Source organism: Neoarius graeffei, chromosome 20 (genome assembly GCF_027579695.1).
Source record: "Neoarius graeffei isolate fNeoGra1 chromosome 20, fNeoGra1.pri, whole genome shotgun sequence".
NCBI classification, from domain to species: domain Eukaryota; kingdom Metazoa; phylum Chordata; class Actinopteri; order Siluriformes; family Ariidae; genus Neoarius; species Neoarius graeffei.
This window is the reverse complement of record NC_083588.1, coordinates 9,085,223-9,109,914: the sequence shown is the minus strand read 5'-3', so window position 1 is coordinate 9,109,914 and position 24,692 is coordinate 9,085,223. Positions and strand designations below refer to the sequence as shown.

The following is a 24,692-nucleotide window of genomic DNA, read 5'->3' as shown; positions in this document are numbered from 1 at the left end:
TACCGGACCCCCTGCAGTATGCCTACAGGCCCAACAGGTCTAGCTCAGATGCCATCGCTGCTGCCCTCCATTATACCCTCTCCCACCTGGAAAACAAAGACTCCTACATCAGAAGACTCTTTGTTGACTACAGCTCTGCCTTCAACAGGGTCATCCCCCACAAACTCACTCATAAACTGTCCACACTTCGTTTGCACCCCACCCTCAGTGACTGGCTCTGATGTAAATAAGGGGAAAAAGGTAAATACATTACCTTTATTTTGTAATATACTTTTTTTTTGCTTTTTATTTTGCACTATATTGACTTTACTTTCTATGATTTCTTCCACCTATTTATTGTTGTAATTTGGCACTCATGGTGGACGGCAAACTTAGAATTTCATTGTGCAAGAGGACATGTTCCTTACTGTGCATATGACAATAAACACTTTGAAACACTTTGAAACTTGAATCAGTTTGTCAGAGAGATACATAAGTGTTTAGTTTTAAAACCCAAGTCTTCAAGGTCATGTGATGCATTTGATGCAAATTCTTCACTGATGTCTCTTATATGAGGTTGGTGAGTGTGAGTGTGTGTGTAGTGAGGAGGAGAGCAGCTGAACAGTTTAATTCACTTCAGTTTTATCCCAAACAACGATGCTCTCATCAGTGCTGCTGCTGCTCACAGCTGCATTCTGTAAGTCTCCATGTTGGCTGAATGAGTTTAGATTTCATACCTGGTTGGGCAAATGATTTGATGATGTTTTATTGTTGTTGTTCTCAGGTGGTGTTGGTGCTGTGGAGCTCACTCAGTCAGCCTCTGTGCTCGTGAAACCTGGAGAGTCGTTCTCCATCTCTTGTAAGACCTCAGATTCGAGCTATTGTATTTACTGGATACGACAACCTGCTGGGAAAGCTCTTGAATGACTGGGATATCTGTGTAGTGGTGGTAGCACGAATCTCAAAGATACAGTGAAGAGCAAGATCAGTTTCAGCCAGGACACATCCAGCAGAACAGTTTATTTAAGAGGACAAAACTCTCAGACCGAGGACACGGCTGTGTATTACTGCGCCAGAGACACACAGCACTACAGACTCCCTGCAGTCCTGTACAAAAACATCCCTGTTCATTTTCATCTCCCTGCAGTCCACTTGTCCCCAGGGACGCCTGGTATAAATGAGCTCGCAGGGTTCAGACCCCTCTGTATTTCAAAGACAAAGGGAAATCAACATCATATTTCATCTTTGGCCTCAACATGAAATAATTTCTTGTCCTTAGCTGGATATACAGTTAATCCATCATGAATAATCTGTCAATCCATTCCATTCCAATCCATAGTTAATGTGAAGAAGGTAAAGTGTGACTGCAGCATTCAGACTCTCCAAAGGCCAGGTGAAATGAATATCACAGTTTATGATTTGAACATAATGTCTGTCTTTGGACATTGAAAGTTTGGCTTTAACAGCTTTCATGATGATCATATTCCAGTTCTTTAAACTGCTCTGATCAGTTGGAGGTAAATCTCCTCGTCTACAAATGTGATGGAGCTCAGAATTTGTGCCTCTTGTTGCTTGGAAAGTACAGTTAAGTCCATATATATTTGGACACTGACACAAATTGTTTTTTTTACTTGTTTACTGAAACATATGTAATATGGTGAAAGGTGTTAAATTCACCAAAGGTTCCCCAACAATATTCAAAAGGATCCAGAGGACAAGTGAAATGGAGTAGAAAAAAATATATTTTATTTATTTTTCTTCAATAGAAGAAAATATAAAAAAAAAAGTAAATTGCACAAAACTTCACTATCGCCCCCTATAGTGAAGGCAAAACAAATACACAAAAAAAAAACAATTAACTTGAGGCTGGCTCAGCCGCAGTACTGTGTCAATGGCTTTGAGAATCTAAACCCACAGCAGGTATAACCATCACACATCTATAAGAAAGGCACCGCAATCACACATGGGAACCTCACGGCAAACAGTAGTTAAGGTGGCTTGTAGTACACGAAATGAGCCACAACAAATCGAGCACACGTCTTACGCACACCGCAATACCTAATAAGAATCGATGGTGAACACTGCTATAAGTAGCTTCAAGCCAGTTGACACAGACACCGTATGCTGGATTATGGCCTCAGTCAAACAAAACAAAACAGACATAAAATCAAAATAAATCTGGCCCTAACTCAATTTTAATACACTAAACGACTTGGAGGTTTATACAGGAGGGAGAAAAAAACGGCACAACCACCCCCTGAGCACTAAGCCGCTGAAACACACCAAAAATATACATAAGTACAAACACATTAAATTTAAAATCACATTTCTTTCTACACAAATCCCATTCCCACTCTTACTCTCCCATGAATGTTACATACCCATTGTTTATGTGTGTGTGTGGAACAAAAAGGTGGGATGTGAGAGATTACTCATCAACCAGTTGAATACGCTAGGCACCCTCAACCCAAGTATTCCCCCCAGTTAATTTAACAATAATATGGACGTTAGCTACCTGCCACAGTGTGTCCTAAGTGCGAGTCCGCGGGAGAATGGCGAGCCCACCAGTCTGCGCATGCAGACGCCACTCCTGTTATTAAAATGTAACCATTCCAAAACATGAGCACTGATAATTGTCTGCCATAGCAACTTAGCAGACATAACGAGGCTAGAGACAACAAGACAATGGCAGCTACCTGGTACGCTGGTGGTCCTACGGGGCTACTCCTTGATGGCGTGATGTTTACAGAGGCCAATACGCGAGCCTGTCCCTGATTCTCTCGGTTATTCCCTCGCGGTGAGGCGCCGGTTGAATACGAGTTCGCTTAATGTTCGCCTCTTTACAGTCGAAACACACCCAGTGACCAAGGAGCTACACGTATGAGCTATGCCAGGAGTTAGCTTGGCCTGAAATTAGCCTTAGGCTGCCAGCAGAACAACTCCCCACACGCTCCGTCTAAAAAAAGTTTCAGATGTTTTTTTTTTCTAGTCCCTTTTATCCCCTCCCCTGCTTGTGGCTTCCGCTCACGATCTTGGAGTCCAAGCTTCACTTAAACATCAGTGCTCCCCCCACTGGGAGGGAGTGTGTGTGTATCAATAAGTGGGTTTATGTGCGTTGGAATAAACAAAAGTCATCAATATTACACCCGGTCACACATATTCAAGTTATAGTTATATAATGGACATGGACATAAAGTCCAGACTTTCAGCTTTCATTTGAGGGTATCCACATTAAAATTGGATGAAGGGTTTAGGAGTTTCAGCTCCTTAAAATGCCATTCCACCATTGGATGTATTCTTTGGCATAAAATACAATATATTTTGACAATATATATAAATGGTATCACTAGATAGAGAAATCTTTTAGCTTCAAAATGATATATCAAACATAATTTTTTGACAACGACAAGTATATTAATTTTGCGACCAAAGTCACCTACCCTTTTAATTTCCGCTCATGATGTCATCGGCAGGTTCCCCTTCTTGTGTACCACGTGACGTGTAACGTGGCACATATTATCAGCAATGGCGGATAGAACGTGATAAAAATAATACCAATAAATCTAGCTAATACCAATAAATCTAGCTAACTGAAAGATTAACTCAAAATTTTTCGCAATTTTTTTGGCCCCCATATACGAGGAGAAATGACTCTCTCACTTTGGGGGTTTCCTGGTCTAAAAATAGACCGACACGTGGTACACAAGAAGGGGAACCTGCCGATGACATCACGTTTCACTACCACGCGGAAATTAAAAGGGTAGGTGACTTTGGTCGCAAAATTAATATACTTGTCATTGTCAAAAAATTATGTTTGATATATCATCTCATCTCGTCATCTCTAGCCGCTTTATCCTTCTACAGGGTCGCAGGCAAGCTGGAGCCTATCCCAGCTGACTACGGGCAAAAGGCGGGGTACACCCTGGACAAGTCGCCAGGTCATCACAGGGCTGACACATAGACACAGACAACCATTCACACCTATGGTCAATTTAGAGTCACCAGTTAACCTAACCTGCATGTCTTTGGACTGTGGGGGAAACCGGAGCACCCGGAGGAAACCCACGCAGACAACATGCAAACTCCACACAGAAAGGCCCTCGCCAGCCCCGGGGCTCGAACCCAGGACCTTCTTGCTGTGAGGCGACAGCGCTAACCACTACACCACCGTGCCGCCTCCAATATATCATTTTGAAGCTAAAAGATTTCTCTGTCTAGTCATGTTTTCATAAAATATATTGTATTTTATGCCAAAGAATACATCCAATGGTGGAATGGCACTTTAACATGTGCCACCTCATTTTAAAAGGAACCAAAAGTAATTGGACAATTGATTCAAAGGCTATTTCATGGGCAGGTGTGGGCAATTCCTTCGTTATGTCATTCTCAATTAAGCAAATAAAAGGCCTGGAATTGATTTGAGGTGTGGTGCTTGCATTTGGAAGATTTTGCTGTGAAGAAAACATACGGTCAAAGGAGCTCTCCATGCACATGAAACAAGCCATCCTTAAGCTGCGAAAACAGAAAACAAACATCCGAGAAATTGCTACAATATTAGAAGTGGCAAAATCTACAGTTTGGTACATCCTGAGAAAGAAAGAAAGAAAGAAAGCACTGGTGAACTCATCAATGCAAAAAGACCTGGACGCCCACAGAAGACAACAGTGGTGGATGATTGCAGAATAATTTCCATGGTGAAGAGAAACCCCTTCACAACAGTCAACCAAGTGAACAACACTCACCAGGAGGTCGGCGTATCAATATCCAAATCTACCATAAAGAGAAGACTGCATGAAAGTAAATATAGAGGGTTCACTGCACAGTGCAAGCCACTCATAAGCCTCAAGAATAAAAAGGCTAGATTGGACTTTGCTAAAAAACATCTAAAAAAGCCAGCACAGTTCTGGAAGAACATTCTTTGGACAGATGAAACCAAGATCAACCTTTACCAGAATGATGGCAAGAAAAAAGTATGGCGAAGGCGTGGTACAGCTCATGATCCAAAGCATACCACATCATCTGTAAAATACGGCGGAGGCAGTGTGATGGCTTGGGCATGCATGGCTGCCAGTGGCACTGGGTCACTAGTGTTTACTGATGATGTGACACAGGACAGAAGCAGCCGGATGAATTCTGAGGTATTCAGAGACATACTGTGTGCTCAAATCCAGCCAAATGCAGCCAAACTGATTGGTCGGCATTTCATAATACAGATGGACAATGACCCAAAACATAAAGCCAAAGCAACCCAGGAGTTTATTAAAGCAAAGAAGTGGAATATTCTTGAATGGCCAAGTCAGTCACTGATCTCAACCCAATTGAGCATGCATTTCACTTGTTAAAGATTAAACTTCAGACAGAAAGGCCCACAAACAAACAGCAACTGAAAACCGCTGCAGTAAAGGCCTGGCAGAGCATTAAAAAGGGGGAAACACAGCGTCTGGTGATGTCCATGAGTTCAAGACTTCAGGCAGTCATTGCCAACAAAGGGTTTTCAACCAAGTATTAGAAATGAACATTTTATTTGACTTGTCCAGGGTGTACCCCGCCTTTCGCCCGTAGTCAGCTGGGATAGGCTCCAGCTTGCCTGCGACCCTGTAGAACAGGATAAAGCGGCTACAGATAATGAGATGAGATGAGATTATTTAATTTATCCAATTACTTTTGAGCCCCTGAAATGAAGGGATTGTGTTTAAAAAAATGCTTTAGTTCCTCACATTTTTATGCAATCATTTTGTTCAACCCACTGAATTAAAGCTGAAAGTCTGAACTTCAACTGCATCTGAATTGTTTTGTTCAAAATTCATTGTGATAATGTACAGAACCAAAATTAGAAAAATGTTGTCTCTGTACAAATATTTATAGACCTAACTGTATGTTCATGTCACTCAGTGCACAATGACAAAATACTTTCAAAATTTAGCTGTTTAAATTCATGCTCTGAGCAACACCAGAATGATTTGTGTTCAGGAGTCCACAAGACAACAAATAACGCTGCTCATTAGTTGAGAACCAGCACCATTAGAATGAGGGGTTCGGTGATGTACTGCTCTTCTGGATCAATAAATGAAACTTCAAGATTTGACATTGCCATCATAAACATTAAAAAACAGAAACTAGGATCTTCATACACATGAGATTGATCTCTGTCTTCGTGCAGTTCTCAAGAGTGCATTCTGACCAGGGCTGATAATGATATAAAAGCTTGTTTTTCTCATTATTATTATTATTATTATTATTATTATTATTATTATTATTATTTTTATGTATTATGGCAAAAATTCAGTTTTATTTTTCATGACAACCAATATAAGAAGGGACAATTGCATTATTTATTTATTTATGAACCATTATTTTCAACAAAAAATCTTACTAGTAATAATCATAAATTAATTATTTCCCACATTAAATTAATGTTAAATTGAGACATGTGATTTGACTGTGATGAACATCTGCAGAGCTGCACTCAACACAGCTCCTCTGTAATGTTTATGCAAATCTCCATCTCCTCTTGTAATATTAGCACCGTGCTTATCTCGAGAGGAAGCGGTTCTCATTAGTCCTCGTTCAACACAAACATGTTTGCTTCAGCTCCACTGCTGCTGCTGGCTCTCGTCCCCTGTGAGTGTTTGGATCGAAGCTTTATGAGTTCATCTGATCCTTTCAGTTCAACATGTCAACCTTTTCTTTTTCTCTTTTCACAGATGTGTTCTGTGCTACTGAGCTCATCCAGCCAGACTCATTGGTGATAAAGCCAGGAGAGACTTTAACCCTCACCTGTAGAGTGTCTGGAGCTTCGATCACTGATAGCAGCAGCCACTTTGGAACAGCTTGGATTCGACAACCTGCAGGAAAACCTTTGGAATGGATCAATATTATTTATTATGATGGGGATATTTACAAGAAAGATTCACTGAAAGACAAATTTGTCGTCTCTCGCGACACTTCCAGTAACACTGTGACCTTACAGGGACAGAACATGCAGAGTGAAGACACAGCTGTGTATTACTGCGCTCGAAGACCACACAGTGAGACAAATCAACAACATCTCTGTACAAAAACACCTCAGACAGTGTACAGTATAACAGAATGACCACAAGATACAAAACTTGTCCATCCATAGCAAACTAAAAAATAAATAATCCCACAAATTACAACGGAGTTTCATGTTAATTTTTTATTCGTTTGTGGCGTAGATTTGAAACCACAGTGCTACATCTCTCACACTGCTGCACATTTATACACGCTATTATCACATCACTGACAAGAACTTGTTCTACTGTTAGATCATTAAATAACAATAATCACCCCAACAAATTAGAGTTTTACCCTATTCGCACGGGATAAGTATTACCTGTGGAACTCTGGTAATTCGGAATAATTACAGAGAATGTCTGAGTTCTTAGTCCCATGTGAATGCGCCATGTCCGTAATTTGCCAAGTAATAATTCCGCCGCGAATTACCTACTGTGTTTCGGCAAAACACAGACGTCCAGTGGTAATACAAGTCCCGTGTGAATGCGCATGTCTGTGTTTGTAATTATTAAACGCATGTCTCTTGTACTTTTCTGGAGTGAATAATGGAGGATACGGGCGAAATTTTGATAAACAGCATTTCAGGGGCAAGTGGTAGTAGGCCTATCCTGTATTTGAACCAGATAAGCAGAAACTCCTGTCTACAAGACGAAACAGGATGCTGTGAACTTACGACACATCCGGTCACAATGTCTGTAAATTCAGTGAATTACAGACTTTTGCTTATCCCGTCCGAATGCGCCACACAATAACACAGAGGTGCGGGGGTAATTGCGAATTACCAGAGGTCCATAGGTAATACTTATCCCATGCGAATAGGGCTTTTGTGTATCATGTGTAAGAAAGTGTGAGAGCATTTTGTCATGACTTTGAAGAAAAGTAGAATTTTTACATCTCTCCAATTAACCTGCTGTGGCAGTGGGGGCGTGGCAAAGCATCAGTCTGTGAATGTCAGGGAAGGTCAGTGGTGGAATCATTACACCTTTTGGGAATTAACCTGTGTTTGTGTGTCTTCCCCAGTGACCGCGCCCTTTAAAAGGAGAGAGAGCAGAGAAAAGGTGCTCTCTCCCCAACCAGAACACTTGTGTGTGGCTGGGAGAGTGTAGAAAGCTGGAAAGCTAAAGAATAAGAGTTTTTGTGAACTCAGTTCTAGCCTGCCGTGCTTCTGTGCTCCACCCACCTGGTGAGATACAATACCTGCGAATTGTGGAATCTTCCAAAACAGTGGGACTTGAATATTGTATCAACATTTTAGTCTTATTTTGCCTCTGTCCCAACTAGTTTGAGTGTGTTGCAGGCGTCAAATTCTAACTTTGTTCATATTCACAAAATATCATGAAGTTGGTCAGTAAAACTATTGAAAATCTTTTCTTTGTACTTTTGTCAATTAAATAAACGCTCACATTCATTAACGAACCACAGATTTTTGTTTTTATTGCATTTTGGAAAATATCCCAAATTTTCCAGAAATGTGGTTCGAGAGATCTGCAGCAACATTAGAAATGCATGAACATTTTGCTTTTCATTTTGATTCAAGTCCTCTGAGAGGCGCTCTTTCTCTACTTCAACAACATCTGCCCAACATGTTGAGGTTAAAAGGACAGAGATTAAAATGACTGAGAGAGAACTGATGTCCAACAATGTGACTGGAATTAGTTTGATTTTGAAAAAAAAAGTTATCAGAAAAGTGCAATCTTGAGGTGTGCATTAGGATGGGAATCAGCTCTAATAAAGTCACAGGAGCATGTGGTCAGATATGAAGCTTGTGGGAGCCACAAAAGACCAGAAACATGAACATGGCAGTGTATTGGGAGCTCATGTGATGCTGCGTGACATATTTTCTGCTTCATCCTTGTTCATGTCACTCATCGGCATCGCAGTCTCAGAAGACCATGGATTTCTTGTGCCTGGAGTTAGGTTTTAGTGCAGCATCTGCTTTGGCTGAGAAGACCAATCTGTGAGAGGCAAACTCGGCTGCAGATATCACATGCGTAGATCGGTTCCGTTAATGTTGGTGGTGTGGTGGTGTCCTGTTGTTGGTTCCTCCTTGTCCTTTTTGCTTCCTGGTGACAAGCCAGGGTGGTTTCATATTCTAGCATCCCCCTACGGAGTGCCTGCTGCCACTGAAGGTGGTCCTGAGCTGCATTTTCCCAAGTGACAGAGCTGATGTTGAAGCACTTGAGGTCTTGCTTACAGACGTCCTTGTAGCGAATCTGGGGGCGACCAGTTTGTCTCTTGCCAGATGACAGTTCTGCATAGAGGATCTCCTTCGGGATTCGTCCATCGTCCATCCGCCGGACATGGCCCAGCCAGCGGAGATGTCGCTGCCTCAGAAGAGAGTACATGCTGGGAAGCTGCGCTCTCTCCAGGACTGCTGTGTTGGTGATCCTATCCCTCCAGGTGATACCCAGTTATACGCCTCAGGCAGGAAAGGTGGAAGCTGTTTAGCCGCCGCTCTTGGTATGAGTATGGTGTCCAGGTTTCACTACCATACAGGAGTGTGCTGATGACACAGGCTCTGTACACCTGCACTTTTGTATGGGCAGTGAGTTTTCCGTTGTCCCATACTCTCTCACTATGGTTAAAAAACTAATGTGTTTATATTGTGGCAAAAAGAACCAACAGAGTTTGTGAGAAAATATTACAAAACAAAAATAAATGCAGAAGTGGGCAGGAGGGGAATTTATGTCCTGAAACACAAATGATAATCATCTCCCTAAGTTTAGTATCTAATCCTTGTTGTGAATTTCTCTATATGTATAATTCCCTCTATTATTGATTGATAAATAATGGAAGTTGGTAAAGAGCTTTCTATCATGGAAAAGATTTGTTCTATTAAAAAGCCAGACATTCTCCATAAGATGAATCTCCTCCTCAATTTAAATAAATTTGAAATCCGTTCTCCTCCCATCATCAGCAGATAAGCAAACATAAGCGTCAGGGCTGGATATCGCTCTATTTATGTGGTGTGATGGTCTCTGTTAAACTTTGGAGAACAGAGAAGACCCCAGTACAAACAACACAGACCTTGTTCTCTCCATCTCTACTGCTCCTGCTGGCAGCTGCTTCCTGTGAGTGCTTTATCAAATTAATTTATTGACGACAATAACAATAAAATGTGCAGCGTATATTTTGGGAGATGTCACCATGTGTTTTCCTCCACAGATATGCATGGTGAGGAACTGACTCAGCCTGCTTCCATGACAGTCCAGCCAGGCCAGAGTCTCTCCATCCACTGCAAGGTTTCATACTCAATTACAAGCTATTATACAGATTGGATCCGACAACCTGCAGGAAAAACTCTGGAGTGGATTGGACACATCAGTGGTGGTGGGAGTCTCTATTACAGTGAGAAACTGAAAACTAAGTTCAGCATCTCCAGAGACACTGCTACTAACACAATAACAATTCGAGGACAGAATCTGCAGACTGAAGACACAGCTGTGTATTACTGCGCTCGTAATGCACACAGTGACACAGAATAGTGGATTCCCCTGACAAAATCTTTGAGACGTGTTGGAGACATCCTCTCAATGCAACTAATAAACCATCTCAGTCACACTTTTACTTTTTATCTTCTTCTGATTCAATTCATTTACCCAAAACATTTCTGACAACAAAAACCTCGTTCACTTCAGCGAAACATTTCCGAGCAGCAATATTTATATTAATTAGTGTTGAAGATTTCCTCATTCTACATCATGAATATCACATGCACGCTTTTCAAGAAGGTTTGAACTTGTTAAAAAAAGTTCAGTTGATTGAACGACATTTAATTATTCGTGTTAACATTAGGTTTGTCCTCCACTCAAACAGAAACAAGGCAACATCTATCAGTCGCTTGACACTGAATATATTAAAGATGAGTATTGAATTATATCACGAGGTCTCACTGATGGCAGAATAAGAATGATGTGTGGAAAACAAATACACACACTTAAAGACAGTTGCAATTATCATTTTTAATTTTCTCAGTGTTTCAAATGTATAATTCTCTATTGGGTTCATGCCATGTTTCCTCCAAATACCAAACATGATAAACAAAGTTTCACAAACAAACACTAAATTTATGACTCTGATGTTTGTCCTTTTGTGTGATTTGTACTTGGGGAGGACAGTGTGTCAGAATAATTCCTCACATCAAGAAATGAATGAATGCTGAGACAAAATGGAATGCAGTCACTTGCAAATCTCTAAATAAAGAGTGAATCTTATCATGGATTTCTTTGAGGTTTTTTTTTCAATTTCCCCCATCGTTGATTATTTTTCTATAACTGCACACTCTATAACTGTTGTGTTTTATTCATTCCCAAATGTGGTGATATTCTCATGTGATTGCTTCATATAAATTCACCTGAAAACAGGTAATAGTCCATAAGCTCACCCCTGAACAACTGTTTTCATTTTTTTAATTGTTCAAATATTTGGTCCAAATTATTATTTTTAAAACTCACAGATTAGAGATGTTTGAGAGATGGGAGATTTTCTCATATTGAAGAAACCATCAAATTTCCCTGAAGATAAGGAGTGTCTCCATGCAAATGTCCTTCCCTGTTATATATTTAAGCAGTGAAGACCAAGAGCTTTTACTTCTTCTGCTTCAACACACACCATGATCTCTACATCCCTCCTGCTGCTGCTGCTGGCAGCCGTACACTGTAAGTGTTTTTACATTTGACATTTAATACACTTTTTCTTCCTGAGAGCTTTATGCTTTTCCAACATTAAAATAACTTTTCTTTCCCAGGTGTTCACTGTGTTGAGCTGATCCAGACCGGATCCACAGTATTAACCCCTGGTCAGTCACTGACTCTGACCTGTAAAGTGTCTGGATATTCAGTAACTGATAGCAGCTACTGTACAGACTGGATCCGACAACCTGCAGGAAAAACTCTGGAGTGGATCGGAGAGATATGTGGGAGTGGTAACACTTACTACAGTGAGAAACTGAAAAGCCGGTTTCAGGTTTCCAGAGACACGTCCAGCAACACAGTAACATTAACAGGGCAGAACATGCAGACTGAAGACACAGCTGTGTATTACTGCGCTCGTCAACCACAGTGAGACAAATCAACAACATCCCTGTACAAAAACACCTCATCCAGTGTACAGTATAACCGAATGTCCACAAGATACAAAACTTATCCATCCTGTTTCACTGATACTTTAGTATTTGATTGAAAATTATACTATTTAATAAAGAGGTTTCTGTTTCATTAAAAGCCACACATTCTCCATCACATGAATCTCCTCCCCATGTTTTCAATAAATTTCACTGGAATGAAGTTTTAATAGTTTGTGTCATTTCAAACACACAAAAAGTAAGTTTAATCAATGAACTGCATAATAATGATATTCTTTCAAGATTAGTCATTTTGAACCTTTTATTATTTCTTCATTTCACAGAATCCTTCATCTCATCTCATTATCTCTAGCCGCTTTATCCTTCTACAGGGTCGCAGGCAAGCTGGAGCCTATCCCAGCTGACTACGGGCGAAAGGCGGGGTACACCCTGGACAAGTCGCCAGGTCATCACAGGGCTGACACATAGACACAGACAACCATTCACACTCACACCTACGGTCAATTTAGAGTCACCAGTTAACCTAACCTGCATGTCTTTGGACTGTGGGGGAAACCGGAGCACCCGGAGGAAACCCACGCGGACACGGGGAAAACATGCAAACTCCACACAGAAAGGCCCTCGCCGGCCCCGGGGCTTGAACCCAGGACCTTCTTGCTGTGAGGCGACAGCGCTAACCACTACACCACCGTGCGGCCCCAGAATCCTTCATGAACTGTAAAAATAAATGTGTAAATGTTTTTGCACCTATAGAGGGCAGTATCTCACTTCTCCTGAGGTTAAACTCATGAAACTTTCTTTTTGTTCTGAAATGAGAAAAAAACCCACAATGATTATCTCTCAGAATTAGGGGCAGAGACATCGTCTAAATCAGGGGTTCTCAACCTTTTCTGCTTTGAGGCCCACCTTTTCATACTGGTCACGATTCAGGGCCCATTATAAAAGATCCCCAATTATTTTGGCTCATCTATTCTATTAGAATCTAATAATCTGTTGGAAAGTTGGAATGGGATGCAACATCACTCCCTGTTATCAATGGGAGCCCAGGAATTAAATAAGTGCAATAAAAACTAATTATTTTGAATTGTAGGTATTGTATTTAAAACTGTATGGATGAGCCACACAAGACCAGAAACATGAACATGGCAGCGTATTGGGAGCTCATGTGATGCTGCGTGACACGTTTTCTGCTTCATCCTTGCACTGTGGTTTCAAGGATTCAAGTGTTGATATTGTGAGGAAAAGAACCAACAGAGTTTGTGAGAAAATATTGCAAAGAAAAATAAATGCAGAAGTGGGCAGGAGGGGATTTATGTCCTCAAGCACAGATAATAATTATCACCTGAAATTTAGGATCTAATCTTTGTTGTGAGTTTCTCTACATGTATAATTTCCTCTATTATTGATTTATAAATAATGGAAGTTGGTAAAGAACTTTCTGTCATGGAAAATATTTGTTCCATTCAAAAGCCTCACATTCTCCATAAGATGAATCTCCTCCTCATGATTTAAATCAATTTGAAATCCATTCTCCTCCCATCATCAGCAGATAAGCAAATACATGCATCAAGGCTGGATATCGCTCTATTTATGTGGGTGATGGCCTCTGTTAAACTTTGGAGAACAGAGAAGATCCCAGTACAAACAACACACACCATGTTCTCTCCATCTCTACTGCTCCTGCTAGCAGCTGCTTCCTGTGAGTGCTTTATCAAATTCATTCATTTACTACAATGACAATAAATGTGCAGCGTATATTGTGTGAGATACCACCATGTGTTTTCCTCCACAGATGTGCATGGTGAGGAACTGACTCAGCCTGCTTCCATGACAGTCCAGCCAGGCCAGAGTCTCTCCATCCACTGCAAGGTTTCATACTCAGTTATGAGCTATCATACACATTGGATTCGACAACCTGCAGGAAAAACTCTGGAGTGGTTTGGAAAAATGAGCAGTGGTGGGAGTACAGATTACAGTGAGAAACTGAAAAATAAGTTCAGCATTTCCAGAGACACTGCTACTAACACAATAACAATTCGAGGACGGAATCTGCAGACTGAAGACACAGCTGTGTATTACTGCGCTCGTGAACCACACAGTGAGACAAATCAACAACATCCCTGTACAAAAACACCTCATTCAGTGTACAGTATGACAGAATGTCTTGTTGATGCAAGTCAAACTAAAAAATAAATAATTCCACAAATTACAACAGTGTTGCATGTTAATTAGTTTTCAAGTAGTTTGTAGTGTAGATTTGAAACCCAGGATGACATCTCTAACGTTGCTTCACATTATACACACTATTCTAATCACTTCACGAACAAGAACTTGTGATACTGTAGTCTCATTAGGGAACAATAATCACCTCAACAAATCAGAGCTTGTGTGAGAAAGTGTAAGACCATTTTGTCATGATTTTGAAGAGACGTAGATTTTTTTTTCCCTGTTCATGATCCCAATTTACTCAAGTACTGATAATAATAATCAGTGGCGGAACAACTGCACACAAGGCCCCGGGGCAAAACACCAATCAGGCCTCCCCACACACATGGTGAAATTGCAAACAAATTAGAAGGCTTGTGGCATATAGGCCTACTCAGGCTATATCTAACAAAAAGCAGTTTCTGTGCTCACTCTAGGACCCAAATTGTTTTAGCAAAAAGTGCTAAAGACTCAAATTTTTCTTTAGCAATTTGCAATTTCGCTTAGCAAGAAATGCTAAAAGAACAATTTTCTTTTTAGCAAAGTAATTTTTTAGCAAGATATGTTATACTTCTAAATGTTTCTTGCACTGACATAATATTGAAAAATGAATTGTTATTGTAGTTTGTTGGTGAATCCTCTTATTTTGATCATTTCATCAACTGTATATATGTAATGAAATTGTGTGTTTAATTTAACCTGCTTAATCTGGTTTACGGAGTCCATATTTTTCATTATAATTATATCTAACATCTGGTGTGATGTGCTTTGCATTCTTTGCTATCTATGCATAGGCCAGTATGCTGACTGGCCTGTGTGTGTGTGTGTGTGTGTGTGTGTGTGTGTGTGTGTAATTGGGATCCGTGTGTGTGTGTGTTTAGGGGGAGGGGGGTGTCTTTATGGGTAGGATGAAGGGAGCTCAGGGAGTTAAAATCAATGGTTGTTTCTTATAAATTAATCTCATAACCCAAATATAATGATATTCACCATTAATTTCTCAAATGAAACACTTGCAGTCAAAACTTTAAACCATGTGCGTCAAAACGCTCTGAAAACAAGGTACACTTGGTCGATATATCCTGGTTCATCTGTGAGTTCTTCCAAAGTTCGGTCAGGGTTGATATTATGTAGAAAATACATCTTTAGAATGATTATATCGTGTTTTTATCCCTAACTGAGACAGCTAACAGAATATTCTTGTTAGGACTTGGACTGTTTTGGCCTCTAGAGGCCGCTGTTATTTCCTTTTCGTGTCTTGTTTATTTTGGCCTCTAGAGGCCGCCACTGTTCCTGTGTTTTGTGTTTTTGTTAATTGCCTGTTAATCCTAATTATCTTCACCTGTGTCCTTAATTAGTTTGTGTATTTATACCCCTGAGTTCAGTCCTCTTGTCACGGAGTCTTTGTGCTGTTATGTTTATCTCCAGTTTCCTTTGTACTGTGTTTTGTGGATCTTCTGAGCTTTTGCATTTTTGCCTTTTTCTTTTTGAATTATACTCTTTGTTTTTTTTGTTTTGCCCTGGATTGTATATAGTGTACATAGTATAAATAAACCTTTTGTTACTTTTTCTACTTCCGCCTCACGCCTCTGCATTTGAGTCATTCCCCTGGTGGCCTAGTGGGGGTTTGCTGGATCATCACACCAACGAACCAGGTTCGAATCCCAGCAAAACCCTAACAATTCTAATATGTTCTCACTTTTTAGATAAGTTTTTGTCATACGTAAAGTCGGATAATTTATTTTAAACAAACCTCGCTATAATCTTGTTCACTAATGAGCGAGAATTGCTGACATTATCAGCGCAACTCGGAAATTGATAATTTTATATGTAAGGTCCGATGCTATTGGAAGACGTAATTTGCGGTCAACCAATAAGAAGCTTCGAAACTCGGGGGCGTTGGTTATAAATCAAAACATCGAAGATGGACACGAAAGGCAGGGCCTGAATTTCATTTTCAGAATGGGGGGAAATTCCCCCCTCAGTGACTCAAATGGGGGGGATTTATACAGTTTGTGGGGAACGCTACTTGTGGGCTTAAATAGCTTAGGTCTTACCTTCTGCTACTACTCAGATTGAAGATCTCTACAGTATGTAACCTTTTGTCACCATTTGAGGTATCCTTTTTAGTAGACTTTTCATTTTGATATCTCCAAATTTGGATAGCATTGTCAGACAAAGGCCAGGTGGATAAATGCAAGTATTATTCCCACCAGCCGTCTAAGATATGGACTGTTCAGTTTCGGGTGGAGGGTAGAAAACCACCACAAAATGAAAGAGATCCTTTACAGCATGACATTGCTGACTGACTGTATTATGCCATCAAACACCAATAGCCTTTTTCTAGCAGTGCGAGTAAGGCTCTAGGAAGAGTTTAGAAGGTTGTGTGCCTTTTAGTTAAGCTAATTTTACAACCTCCTTAGTGTTGCTTTACACAGCTGCTTCTTCCTCATCTTCATGCACTATTCTTTAAGTGTCACTGCTTTGTTTAATTATAAAAAAAGAAAAAAATCAGTCTGTTCTTAATAGCACTCAATGAATTTATTGACACAACAAGTCTAACTTAAAATCTAACTTAAACCAGTCTGCTGACTTTTCAGGATTCTCTTAACTATGTGTGTGTTATTTGTCTCTTCTTTTTGTGACCATCTCTTTAATCAGTGACCTTTGCTTTTTCCTTTTATAACATTTTTATATCATCTTTTTTATCATCTTTTATATCATTTTTCTATTCTCATGTTTGATCTGATCATCCCTGTCCTCTGTTTAATGTCTACAATTAAAATAAGAAAACACTATCAAACTGTTCTTAAAGGTCCCATGGCATGAAATTTTCAATTTCTGAGGTTTTTTAACGTTAAAATGAGTTCCTCTGACCTTCTTAAGTCACCCCAGTGGCTAGAAATTTCGTAATGTGTAAACCAAACTATGCCCAACATTTGAGAATGGTGCGTCAAAACGGCGCGTTGATAAACTCTTCCCTTGCCTACGTCAGCAAGGGAGATGATCCCCCCCCCCCCCCGGATTCCCACCCACTGTATGGATTGCCCGCCCAGCTCAAAAGTTGCCACCAAACATGGAAGTTGCGCTGTACATGGATGTGACAACACAGAAAGGAGTCTGTTTTTACTGCCGACGGGAGAGCCCCTGAAGACGCAGTGGCTTAATTTTATTTACTCTAATAATACGCCGTAGAGTCTACCTAAGACGGTGTATGTTTGTCGGAAGCATTTTCCTGATGAATGTTTCCACAACTTGGGACAGTACAGGGCAGGTTTTGCACATCAACTGTCACTGAAGCCTGGGTCCGTACCAAGCATCCCTGCCGCATCAGCCACAAACACTGAACAAGTAAGTGTATAACTGTTAAGTCGTTTTGCTGCGTTTTAAAATCGGTGCCACGTTAGCCTTGCAATGGCTACATTAGCTGTGCAGCTAACCGCTTCCTGCAGTTAGCCAGGTACTCTGCGCTACATAACCAAAAAGCATGCAGCATGCTCTGTTATAGTAGCCAATCAAAACAGTTTTCACAAAGACACCCACATTCTTTTTTTAAGTCACTCGTTCATTTTATTTGTTTGTTTGTTCAGTAAAAACCCAAACATTTGTTGAATTTATTTTATTTCCTCGCGTCGCACCTTAATGACGTCAGCGCACGGTATTTTTCCCTTCGCGGTTTGTTCCTTCTCTCTCGCCATAGTAAGAAACCCACATCCGCTTGTTCTGACCCACTGGAGGTAGTGTCACAGTGCTGTTAGCCAATCAGAGGTAACACGTTTACATGTCATGAATATTAATAAGACCCGCCCCCACCCTCTACCCTTCCCCGCCTCCTGCTTCTCATTAGCAAAACAACGCACTGGGAAAAGCGCTGAAATGGGGCTTTCTCCCAGGAGGCTATATCTACGTGCCGAGGGTTCATTTCGAGAAAGGCTGCGGATATAACATCCGGAAACCTCCACGAGCCCGTTTAAAGCATCAACAAACCACCATGCCATGGGACCTTTAACAATAAATGAATTTACAAACTTTGTTTCAGTCCACATATAGAACGTTAACATGACAACAGTCTTTGTTGACTTTTCAGGATTCTCTTATACCATATAGCCCTGTCTCCTGTGTCATATGCCATCTTTAATTAAAAAAAAATCAAATTGTTCTCAACACTGAACAATTCATCTTTGCTGAGTGCAGGATTCTTGTACATATGTAGTCTTTCCTACTCTTTCTCCTAGTGGTCATCCCTTTTGTCAGCATCAGTGTCCTTTGCTTTTCCTTGTAAATACTTTTTTCTTATAGCCATGCTCTGATCTAATCCCCTTCGCAACGTCGACGTTAACGTTAGCTGTCTCGTCCTGTGTATTCTCAACGGTATCACTCACACTGCTATTACCACCATCGGATTCAGGAGTTTTCCTCTTAGCAGGGGAAACTTCTGCCACTGCACTTGTACGTTTTAGCCAGCGGTCCAGGTTTGTTTTACAGCTAAAGTCCGAGAGAGGAAGAGTGCGCGTGCTGTATCTGTGTGTGTGTGTGAACTGTCTGTGTCTGCTGTTTTTTTTTCTGAGTAGGCTACCGGGGGAGATAAGAGGGGGGTCAGTCAGTAAAAGGATGGTTCAATTCAAGTAAACTTGAGAACAGAAGGTAGTCGCGCATTCACACTGATCCATTATTAGATTGACGTTGTCAGGCAATGCAGTAATGTGTGCGGGAATCTCTCGCATTGGAATCGTTAAAGGTGTGGGAATTAAAAAATATATATATGCGCGATACCCGCAATCCCACACCCAAATTCAGGCCCTGAAAGGTACTGTTTATCTTGAGAAATCGCAATTGTTTGATGGATTTTGCTTAAACTTTAAATGACTTTCGCATAAAATGCGAATACAGATTTTTTTTTCGCAAATTGGAATAAAACTTCGCAATTTGCGGACGTGCGAGCGGCTAGCGTGAGCCCAGAGTTTTTAAGAACGTAGCCTTTGGACCTAGCCATGGCGAAATTTCAAATAAACAGAAGGCCTGCAGCATATAATCAGGCTATATGAGAACAGAACTTGCTCAAAGTTTTTTATTATTTTCTTTTTTCTTTTTATAGGCCTTCATAGCCTGTATTTTCCATTCATTTGTTATTATGTTCCAAATAGACATGAAACAACAACAAAAATCCAGCAATCATGAATGATACATTCTCATTGTGTAAGCACGTCTTCAACTACAAAGCCGACACTGAAACCTGCGTTCGTCATTAAAAAGGCATTCGACGTGCCTTGCGCTCCGCAAAATCGTCGACTATTTGAGGGATGTTAAGCGCTCTTGCTCGCTCATTCTCAATTGATAAAATGGCCAATCCACAGAGTCTCTCTTGACCCATTGTGCTCCTGAGAATTTTTTATCAATTTTAATTTGGAGAAAGATCACTCTGCTGTCGCAACTGAGATAGGGAGAGTGAGAAAAAACAAGAAGGCCGTGCACACCTCACTAAATGTAGAAGTTACTGCTGGATGATCTACTACCAGCAACCTGGCCAGGCTAAGCACAGATGTGTGTCTCTCTATCTGCTCCTTGAAACAAGCCCTAAATGACACTAGTTGACCAGGAAAGCTGGAGTCAATATCCCGACTATAGAGAGCGTGCACATGACGTCACGAGGTCACGTGATATTTGTTTATCTGCCTTTTTGGACGGCAAGGTCGCGCATAGAACTTAGACGAACCCGTTCTAATTATCAAGTGTGTGGGAGTAGATCTTTCGAGAATGGTTATATCTTGTTCAGCATTTGGTTGTACCAATAGACAGGGCCAAAAGGAGGGCCTGTCATTTTATAGATTCCCCGCAGACGAGGAGAGAGGCGCAAAATGGGTGTCCGCTGTGCGAAGAGAAAACTGGTACCCCAGTTCTACCAGCCGAATTTGTAGTGAACACTTCATATCAGGTAGGTGTAATCTTCTAATTCAATATTCCTAGTACATCTAAGTTGATTTTCGGATTGAATGATAACTGCATACTTAGAAACTAGACAGTCTCTAATGTTTAAAATGGCTATGCCTAGCCCTACTACCCTGGCCTAGTCTATGACAATGTTTTATCTTTTTGGCTCATATATGCCTTTGAAAGGTCAATCCATAGTAGGGATGGCACAAACTAAAAAAAAATCTTGACCGACCACCGAGCCTCATTAGCCAGTTAAAGTCGGTTAACCTATGAGTTTAAACAGGGATGAAAATGGCGGATGCACCTTTTTCACGGCTGAATCGCGCAGATCTGATTTTTTTCTTTAGGGGGGGGGGCGTTGGAGTGTCTGAATAATTTCATCAGAGTAAATTCTGTATTAAAATTACTAAATAAGCGATAAAACGTCCTGCATAGTCTCTTTATGATAAATGTCTTAATGCCACTTACCCATGAGGTTATCAAGTAGACTTCCTTCTTCGGAACCTTCCAGAGGTATAGTTGAGAGATCCATCCCGCAACAAAATATTTATAAGCTTCCAGGCTCTTGTAAGCTTTGAGGGCTTTGCCAGTGTAACACGATTCACGATTAACGAGAAAATTGTAAATGTCGTGGTAGGCCAGATCGGGCAAATCGCCGGCACCGCAGCTCCGAATTTCCCTGAACAAGGATTGTGGCAAGTTGTACGGATCTGCAACCCCCAACCTGGAACACTTTTCCACGTAACGCTGCCTAATGTCACCTTCAAAATGCTGAACAAACTTAGACAAGTAATTGCGCGATGTAGATGGGGTATTTTCCGAATTTTCTTGGGGATTACTCCCTGGATCCATTACACTCATGCAAGGTAAACAATCCTGAAGCCGTCCAATATGGCGGAGTAGGCGGATTAAACATGGACAGGTCACGTGACTGCACATCCTCTATAGTGATCACACAGTCGACAGGCCACTTCGTATAGCTCCTTGTCCTTGGCATGCTGGAGCGTATTTGGATGCAAATGAGCAGTCCGATTTAAACTGACAAACCTTTGTGACAGCTGCTGAATGATTACATCAAGGCGTGCATAGAACACATTCACCCGAAAATAATGTTCTGCATCGGAAAGCCGACTGTCTTCGCTAAGGTGATCAAAGTGGCGCTTCACTTTTTTCAACCTGTTGGCTACAAATTGCGTTTGACTGCCCCATTTCACAGCCAATGCCAGAGTGGAAGCCTTTGCCTCATCAAATTGCTCCCTGTACTCCTGTAGAGTTCGTACAGCATTCTGCAATAATGCAGACGCTTTGAGGACATCAGTGGTCTTCTCCTGCAGTAACTTTGAGATGCAGGGCTTGAAATTCGCGGTGGTCCAGTCGCCCGAGGCGACTTAATTTGTCATTTGGCGGGTAATTCCTGTCACTAGCCAGCCCAGCTGGCTAGTTGAAAATAAAAAAAAAATATATGAAGCGAAGATTCAGGCACACAGTCAACTAAAGCCGCCACATATTAAACATGTGCCGTGTCTGTGTTAATCGATGTGTTTATCGGCAGAACGGAAATTACCGAAGAATTCCGAATCATATCGTGTACGAGTCAGGCTGTCGTTTTTTTCACTACTGCGCATGCATATAACGCATCTCGTTGAATATCGCGGTAATCATGTGTAGTATTGGACCTGGTGGGTGGAGCACAGAAGCACGGCAGGCCAGAACTGAATTCTCAATGAACTGTTTATTGCTAGCTTTTCAGCCTTTTATCATTTCCCAGCCGCGCGTGCGCAAACACACACACGTGTTCTGGTCGGGGAGAGCTCCTTTTCTCTGCTCTCCTCTCCTTTTAAAGGGTGCGGTCACTGGGGAAGACACACAAACACGGGTGCAATGATTCCACCACTTACCTTCCCTGACTCCGCCCTCCATTCACAGACCGACGCTTGGCCACGCCCCCACTGCCACATCACGTTATCAAATTCAATAGATGTGGCCACATTATCGCCCATTTAAACACGTGTGTTTTTTTGTTGTTTACATCTACATCTGCCAAAGCTACGTTGCGACGTGGAATTTTCTGAAAGGTGTACAGAAACCGCCAGAGACGGGGACAAAGCGACCTCGGTCTGAAGAGGAGAAAAAGGCCGCCGATAAAGCGTACGAGAAGGAGAAACAACAAAGGACTTATAAGCAAACGTGGGAGCAGGGTAGGCCTTGGCTGCGATACGATTTTTATGGAATAATTAATTTTTTTCAAGTTGTTTCCTAGTCAATATGAAGCTCCTAATGCTTTCTCTCTCATAAATGGTTAAATACAGAAAGCATGTTGGACATATTGTGTGCTATAGTCACGATAGTAAGTATATTTGTTTTCAATACTCATACACCAAATTGCCAAGTTTTCCAATATATTATTATTTGTTGATATTATGGTGCTCTGTGTTGTTCTCATTTATGTATTTAACAACAGTATCAAAATACTCGGGTCTTGAAATAAGTGCACATTAGTCATGAACAATGGTAACTACTCTCTTTTGCGTTATTTTTGACAGAAGTAAAATTCATACATGAACAAATTTTGGCTAGTTGATTTTCTGTTTGGAAGGTAACTAGTCCGGCTGGCTGGTGAAAAAATATATGAATTTCTAGGCCTGAGATGGCATTAGTGCACTCCAAAATCTTTGTCTGAAGGCTGATTAAAAATACAAACTGAAATTTAGTAATGGCCTTTGTAAGTGCATCTGCCTCATCTCGTTCATTCATTTTCTCGCTTGTAAGTGAGAGCTTGTCGAGAGCTTTAATGACGTCTCCATATCTGTACTTTAACGCAACAAGTGCATCATAGTGGGAGGACCGGCAGGTTGGGCAGAGGCGTTTCAAGGTTATGTCCTTGCTCTCTGGGCTCAATAAGTCGCCAAATAATTCCCATCTCTTAACACTGTTGGCAAAAAAGTTGTACAGTTGTTCAACCACATCATAAAACTGTGGGATACTCTGTGATACTCTGTGGGAACTCTGGGATAGTTTTGACAATCATTCAGTACCAAATTCAGACAATGAGCCGCACAGTGCACGTACAAAGCAAGGGGCTCCCAGTCCGCTATTCTCGCTTGAACACCAGAATAAATTCTGCTCATGTTTGCTGCGCCATCATAACCCTGTCCATGGCATCTGGAGAGAGCTAAGCCATTCCCTTCAATGCAGCTAAAAATTCGGCCCTCCAGTTCAGAAGCGGATGCATTCACAGTTATCTCGAATCCAAGAAAAGCCTCAACTATCCTGATATCTGTAGCAACACCCATTTCATCTTGATCAATTAAAACATACCTGGAGACCTGGCTCAGATGATCACGCTTTGCTACATCTTGAGTTGTGTCCATAATGATGGAATAAAATGGAGATGCATTTATTTCATGAACTATGTTGATCTTGACTCTCTGTGATAATATATAAATGATCTCATCCTGAATAGCATGGCTCAGATATTTAACTGATCCCTCAGGCCGGCTGATCAGTTCTTTCAGGACAGGGTCATAGCGGGCCAACAGTTCAATGATGGACAAAAAGTTTCCTGCATTCCCCTGCCCAATGGACTCTCGGTGTCCCCTAAATACCATGTTACATGACGCTAAAGTCAGTGTGACATTCACAATGCGCTCTAACACTTGCCTCCAAAAGTTAGCCGCATTATGAACATCCCTCTCCATATCAGCATCTATTGTACCACTGCTCATAGACTACACACGCACCGAGATGGATCTGGGTAGATTCATGCACTGCAATTTTGGAGGAGATATGTTTCCAATCTCTAACTCCGTTTACCCCGGCATTATTGTAGGAGGGGGTTTGACGATTAGCAAAAAGCCAGCAAGGCTCGCAATATGCACAGTCAAGCTTGGGCAAGTAGCATAACCAGCTTCATGGAAGTTTAAAACCAGCTTTAGTGACAGATGTGTAGTAATGGGTTGAAAAACTGCAATTGCCAGTGACGGGAAAGGGACCATTTGGCTTACATGGGCCAGTTTGAAGGATATACCTCTTCACATTAGCATCTGCAATGTTTTCAGGGAAATTACCATGGTCTGTTGGAAAATTAGCTGGGTTTGATGATTCCATGGGAATCATGCTGCTCACTTCAGCTAACTCAGCTAACTCTCCACGTTCCCCACCCTCCTGATTCTGGTTGCTCATCTCAGCTAACCCCTCTCCACATTCCCCACCACGGGCGATTGCTCTAAGACAACGAGGAAGGCTCAGCCTCCTCTAAAAATGCCCTTATAACTTTAATGTGTGCGTGAGTTTCTCCCCCTCGTGACAGCACGATGCAGCGCAGCCTCAGTGGGCTTCAATGGCATTTGGGAGCTCTGCGCTTTTCAATCTCAAAATGCAAGACGGTTATTGGACAAATACTGCGAAAATGCCCGCCTACGGACTCCCAGCCTCTGTGGACTTCAACGGCATTTGGGAGCTA

General features: G+C 41.3%; 1 gene segment (V, D, J or C); it reads left to right on the top strand.

Annotated features, from left to right (window-relative positions):
• The first annotated feature begins 6,557 nt into the window (after positions 1-6,557).
• Positions 6,558-7,181, top strand: LOC132868995 (immunoglobulin heavy variable 4-39-like). The segment is given in 3 exon segments: positions 6,558-6,600; positions 6,684-6,991; positions 7,176-7,181. Coding segments are annotated over 3 exon segments (357 nt in total).
• The last annotated feature ends 17,511 nt before the right edge of the window (positions 7,182-24,692 follow it).